General features: G+C 58.0%; 1 protein-coding gene across 2 annotated transcripts in view; it reads right to left on the reverse strand.

Moving 5' to 3' along the window:
* The window catches only part of STARD10 (StAR related lipid transfer domain containing 10), a 28,879-nt gene extending 24,400 nt beyond the window's left edge, over positions 1 to 4,479 (reverse strand). The window contains exons 1-2 of one of the 2 annotated variants that reach the window (XM_079789419.1): positions 4,462 to 4,479; positions 706 to 1,016 (exon numbers count right to left, since the gene is read on the reverse strand). In XM_079789419.1, coding sequence (XP_079645545.1) covers positions 706 to 912 — 207 coding nt within the window. In that variant the 5' untranslated portion in view covers positions 913 to 1,016; positions 4,462 to 4,479. Of the gene's footprint in view, positions 1 to 705; positions 1,017 to 1,385; positions 1,562 to 4,461 lie in introns of those variants that run through there. The other variant, XM_079789418.1, reaches the window with a different exon arrangement.
* Between the last annotated feature and the right edge of the window lie 1,521 nt (positions 4,480 to 6,000).

The raw sequence follows: 6,000 nt of genomic DNA on the forward strand, positions 1-6,000 counted from the left end.
GAGATGAGCTCACGGGGTCCCACACCCTTAGCCTGCCCTGACAAGGCAAAGAAAGAAGAATCATGGGGCTATAATGAATGGGGTTGATGGCTGTCAAGGGGTTGATGTGCCCTGCCTCTTCTTGCCTCCCTCGGCCCCCTCCTCTCCCAACCCACCAACCAGCTTGGCCCTGCGTAAGGCAGGGACATCCACGCCCTGCCTCTGAGATGTGCCAGCCACAATCCCGAGTCCCTGCAGCAGACTCAGGGAGCAGCCAGGGACAGAAGGGGGAAGAGCAGGGCACCAGGCAGGAAGGGATCAGATCCCTGGCACCCAAGTGTGCAGAGCGTGGGAAAGAGACCCAGCTCAGGCTGAGAGAATCAGGAATTAGGAAGAGAAGGGCTCAGTCTCCCACCTTGAATGACTCACATCAGTTAGGAGGGGAAGGCTTGTGGGGGCAGAAGGGTCCCTGAGGGAGATCACCTCCCTGGGGCAGGCAGGGGCATGCAGAGGAAGCCTGGGTTCTGGCAGAGTGAGCCAGACTCACACACCTTCTCCAGGCCTCAGTTGGCCCATCTGTGTAATGGGGCTTGCAGAACAAACTGTGCCTCTACCTAGTTCCTGGCAAGAGACTGAAATGCCCAACCAGGTGTCTGTGGCTCTGCGGGAGCCCCAGGAGACCCCTGTCCCAGGTAGTGAGGCTGCACGTGCGGTACCCAACCCTACCTTGATCTTGTGCAGGGTCCGATCCATCTCCACAGCCTGCACCCACACAGACACACCGGCCTTGCTGTAGGTCAGGTTCCAGCCCGCCTCGGCCTCACACTCTGACCGGAAGCTGCGGAAGTCCTGGTCGTCGGGCACCTGGACGCTGTCGCGGCCCAGGACTGGCCGCGGCCCCTGGGGCTCTGTCGAGGCCGCAGACTTCTCCATGGAGAGGCCCAGGGCCCTGGTCCTCGTCTGGCTCTCCTGGGTCCTCCGCGGAGGCTCCGACAACGTCGACGCGGCTGCAGATGCTGACGCCACCTTCCTGGGACCTGCAAGACCGGTTTGGGGACCGGAGTCAGAGCGCTGGGGGCGCGGGTGGGGCTGTCCGGGGTCCTGGGCGGGTGCAGAGTTCGAGGGAGGCAGGGGCCGGCCCCTGGGGAGGTCCATCGGCCTGGGGCAGTCACGGGGCAGACCCAAGGGGCGCCCCAGACCGCCCTGAGGCGGGGAGTGGGGGCTGCGTGTCCGGGGTGGGGGGCGCGCGAGAGCCCGAGGGGTCCCCGGGAGGCCGGGACCCGAAGTGCGGAGAGTCGGGCGGTGTCCGCGCAGAGCTGGCCGGACCCGCTCAACTCACTCGGGCAGCGGCGCCGGCACGGGGAGAGCGCGGGGCGCGGGGCGGGCGCCGCCGGGCCGCCGCTCACCTGTGCCCACTGCTCCGCCGGGGCCGCCGGGCCGGGGTGCGAGCGCCGCCGCCGCCGCCGCCGCCGCTGCCCCTGCCCCGGCGACCGGGCCGCGCGGGGACTCTGAGGGGAAGGGCAGTGGGTCCCACGGCTGGGCCGCCCCGCGCCCCCGCCCCGCGCGCCCTGCCGCCCTCCCTCCGGCTAGACTGGGGGCTCGGGGGCACCGCTCGCCTGGGCTCGGTATTTTCCAGGCTGCGGAGGGACCGCGGACCGGCTCCCAGCCCCGCCCCGCCCCGCCCGCAGGGTCCTAGCGCCCGCCCCGCCCGCCGGGAAGGGACCTGGCCCGGGAGGGACCAGTCTCCAGGCAGCGCTTGGGGACCAGGCGGGGAGAGGCCAAGATAGAGTGGGCTCTGATAGGAGGGGCGAGCGATTGCTAGAATAGTAATTCTGGAAGTTAACTGTGAACCCCTTCTCTCCACCCCCCTCCCACACTCACAGGTACACCCCTCTGCAACAACCTACTTACACACACAGGCACGCTGACCCCAGAGCCCAGAGACACCTCCAAACGACACCCCAGGGACCCAAAGGTGGGCACGCACACCCTACCACAATCAAGAGCAACTCAGAGTTGCCCGCCGCTTGCATCCCTGACCAACCACCAGCCACAGGGTTCACAGGCTGGCAGGACTTGGGCAAAATCTCCACTCCCAGCTGGGAGCTGTAACACGGCTCCATCCCCGGGCTCTTGTCCATCACCACCCGCTCTGAGCACCCCTGTGTGTGTCCACCCATCTCCCGTGGACTAGACTTGGCTCTCAAAAGCATCTGGCTCCAGAGCACTGGGGCTCCCTGTCCCTTCCTAAGCAGAGCTGGCCATGCTGCATAGCCGCGGGGAGATACGTCCACCAGCACTCCAACCACCCCTTCCAGCCACCTTCCCTCTGGGTCCTGGTGCAGCTCTGCCTCCGGTTGCTCTGTGTGCACTGGGGCCAATAGTTCAACTTCCCTGAGGCCAGGCCAGCATGTGTGGCAGAGGGCCCAAGGCTGAACATTCTCTGACCCCGGGGACTGGCCCTTGACCACAGAGAAGGAGGGAGGGCCCGTGGTGAGTTCCCCTGGTGGGCAGCTAACAGGGTCCACAAGTGCCCACTACGTGCCCAGTGTTGCACAGTGAGTACATGGGCATCCTGTCTCAACCTCCTCCCGTCCCAGGGTTCCTTCCTCTGCTCTGGCTTCCCTATCCTCCCTGGGCCTTAGCTTCCTATCTGTAAAATGCGGGAATCAGAATGTATAGCCTCCTAGCCTCAGCAGCCTAGAGCTCTGGGATGGAACAGCTTCTCCTAAAGTCGCTAGAGAAAGATGAGGAATTGTCACTGTGGGTTCACAAATGTAGTCCTGACATGCATAGGACTTTGAGATTTTAAAAATATATTATTATTATTGTTGTTGTTGTTGTTATTTAATCCTCACCTGAGGATATTCATATGCTGTCTCAAGTACCCCCAAGCAGCAGAGAAAAGGGTCCTGTCTGCTCAAGGGCAGAGAGTGAGCCCAGAAAGGCTGGGAGGGGGGCACCTGGGGGAGGAGTCTGAAAAGAAGTCCCAGGACTCAGCCACCTCTGCTTCCCATAGCCTGGCAGTGAGGAATGATTACCCAGAGTGCTCTGGGTCTTACATGTGCCCCTCACACAGAGAGAAACCCAGGCCCCTAGAGGCACAGGGACGTTCCTGAATCACACAGCAAGTCAGAGCCCATATGGGGACCTCTGGTCTGTGAATGGGGCCCGGGGGGTCATTTGAAGAAAGTCACACCAGACTCTGCTTACTGCTCCCTGAAAGGCAGTGGAGCAGGGGCGGGGCCCTTGCCTGGAGTCACCCAAGATCTGGTCCCTAACATTCCCTTCAACTCCCCCACTGGGTTGAACTAATACCTTAGACCAGTGGTGGGCAAACTGCGGCTCGCGAGCCACATGCGGCTCTTTGGCCCCTTGAGTGTTCTAACGCCACTTCTTCAAATTAGACTCGACCAGGCCGAAAACCGACTTCTGCGCATGGGCCACGAAGTTTCAATTGCACTGTACGTGCACGCCCGCACGTGGTATTTTGTGGAAGAGCCACACTCAAGGGGCCAAAGAGCCGCATGTGGCTCGCGAGGTGCGGTTTGCCAACCACTGCCTTAGACTACTGTCATTTGGGCCCAGCTCCTCGCTGCACAGATAGAGAAACAAAGGCCTAGCCCAGCCAGAAGGGACAAAGTAGAGATAAGAATCTTGGTCTCTAGCCCTAACTGGTTTGGCTCAGTGGATAGAGCGTTGGCCTGTGGACTGAAAGGTCCCAGGTTCGATTCCAGTCAAGGGCATGTACCTTGGTTGTGGACACATCCCCAGTAGGGGGTGTGCAGGAGGCAGCTGATTGATGTTTCTCTCTCATTGATGTTTCTAACTCTCTAGCCCTCTCCCTTCCTCTCTGTAAAAATCAATAAAATATATATATATAAAAAGAATCTTGGTCTCTACTATCCTATATAATCCTATATAATAAAACCCTAATATGTAAATCAGCTGAACTGCAGAACAACCGGTTGCTATGATGCACACTGACCACCAGGGGGCAGATGCTCAACTCAGGAGCTGCCCCTGGTGGTCAGTGCGCTCTCACAGGGAGAGCGCCGCTCAGCCAGAAGAAGCCAGCTCGGCTGGCAAGTGCAGCATGGTGCGGTGGCAGCAGCCTCTCCCGCTTCTGTGGCAGCGCTAAGGACCCCTCGGGGAATGTCCGCCTGCCGGCTTAGGCCCACTCCATGCTGCAGGTGGACAACCCCCGAGGGGTCCCGGACTGTGAGAGGGTGCAGGCCGGGCTGAGGGACCACCCCACAGGGCCTCTAGTCAACAATAAAAAGATATATTAAAAAAAATAATCTTGGTCTACCAGCTCTTAACCCAAGACTCTGTTCCTGTTCCCCATTATATGACACCCCTTTTACTACCCTGGGGGTAACCTTGGCACAGTCACCACCCCCCTCTCTGCCTCAAGATTCAGCCCCCACCCTGCCCAGGTCCCAAGTCTTGACTTGCTCCTGAGTACCCCCTCCTACTCACCATCTAGTCAGACATATGGATGGCTGCCTGGATCTCCCTCTGGGACATGAGGAGAAGGCCCCCCCCCACTTGACTCCTCCCCACCCCCACCACCTCCTCTGGGGTAACTGGGCCTGCCAGTTTGGGTGGAGAAATTTTCCAGGTTGCCTAGGGCAACGAGGCAGCATTCTGGGGGCACTGTTCTAGAAGATTGTGCAATGACCTGTGTGATGTCACCAGGAAGTAGCAGAGTAGAGAGGTGGTTCCAGAGGCCCCTCTGAAAGGCCCAGAGCAGAGCACTCTAAGGCCCCCAGGGCTGGTTTGTCCTTGAGGACGACATGTCCTTTACAGTCTGGTGGCCACAGGCTCTGCATCCCAGTCCCTTCTGGAGCCGGATCTAAGTGTTTGCCCAGGGCGGGCCTCCTACCCCTGCTGGGCCTCCCTCAGCAAACAGCCCAAACCCTGCCTTGAGGGAGCACTGCTAGAGCCTGAGAGAGTCACAGAGAGATACACAGTCAGTTACCCACATCCTCACTCCTCCTGGTGACTCTGTCACAGCCACAGATCATCACTGATGTCCTGTCACAGTCCCACACAACCACACACCATCTCAGGCTCTTTCTTGTCCGGCCAGCCAAAGGTAGGCTTGCTTAGGCATGCTAGGTTACCCAGAGCACTGAAGTAGAGTCATTAGATAAAGCATCGGACACCTAGTGAATTTTTATTTTCAGATAAGCAAAGAATCCATTTTTAATATACGTATGTCCCAAATATTTGCTAAATCATGCAACCTGATGCCTGAGGCACTGCCACACCCACATCACAAAGCCTTGAAGTGCTGCACAGTTGCTCACCAGTCCCCTCATAGACCTCAGTCCCTTGTGGATAGAAAAAAAAAAAAGGGGGGGGGGTGCCCTAGCCTGTTTGGCTCAGTGGATAGAGTGACCTGTGGACTGAAGGGTCCCGGGTTTGATTCCAGTCAAGAGCACATGCCCAGGTTGCGGGCTTGATTGGCAGTAGTGGGCGTGCAGGAGGCAGCCAATCAATAATTCTCTCTCGTTATTGATGTTTCTATCTCTCTCTCCCTCCCCTCTCACTTCCTCTTGAAAAAAAAAAAAAAAGGTAGAGAGGGGGGTGCTATGGAAAGTAACCTCACAGGGTGATCTGATCATAAATTCCTAACTGGGCAGGTCATGGTGGGTAGTCATGCCCAGGCCTATAACTTCTTTAGTGAAAGGTGTTAAGCAAGCCCTGTCCATTGTTCTTGTGCATCTAGGTTAACACACCGCTGAAATGCCAGAAGTAATCCTCTGAGGGGGATTACCTTGCTTTCTCTCATCTTCATGTAATCTTCCTTACTTCCCTCCTTAATTTCAAAGGCACAAAAGAAACTGCAAAGCTGTCCTTCTCTAGATCTCAGATCTTGCTTTCTGGCAATTGTCATCATTTTGGGCTCAAATAAACTCATAAAAATTCTCTATAGGCTTGGACATTTCTTATATTGACACTTGGGAAGGCCCCAACTCCTTCAGCACGGCTCTCAGAGGAACTTCTCCTTCA

The sequence above is a fragment of the Cnephaeus nilssonii genome (genome assembly GCF_951640355.1).
Source record: "Cnephaeus nilssonii genome assembly, chromosome: 13".
Taxonomy (NCBI): domain Eukaryota; kingdom Metazoa; phylum Chordata; class Mammalia; order Chiroptera; family Vespertilionidae; genus Cnephaeus; species Cnephaeus nilssonii.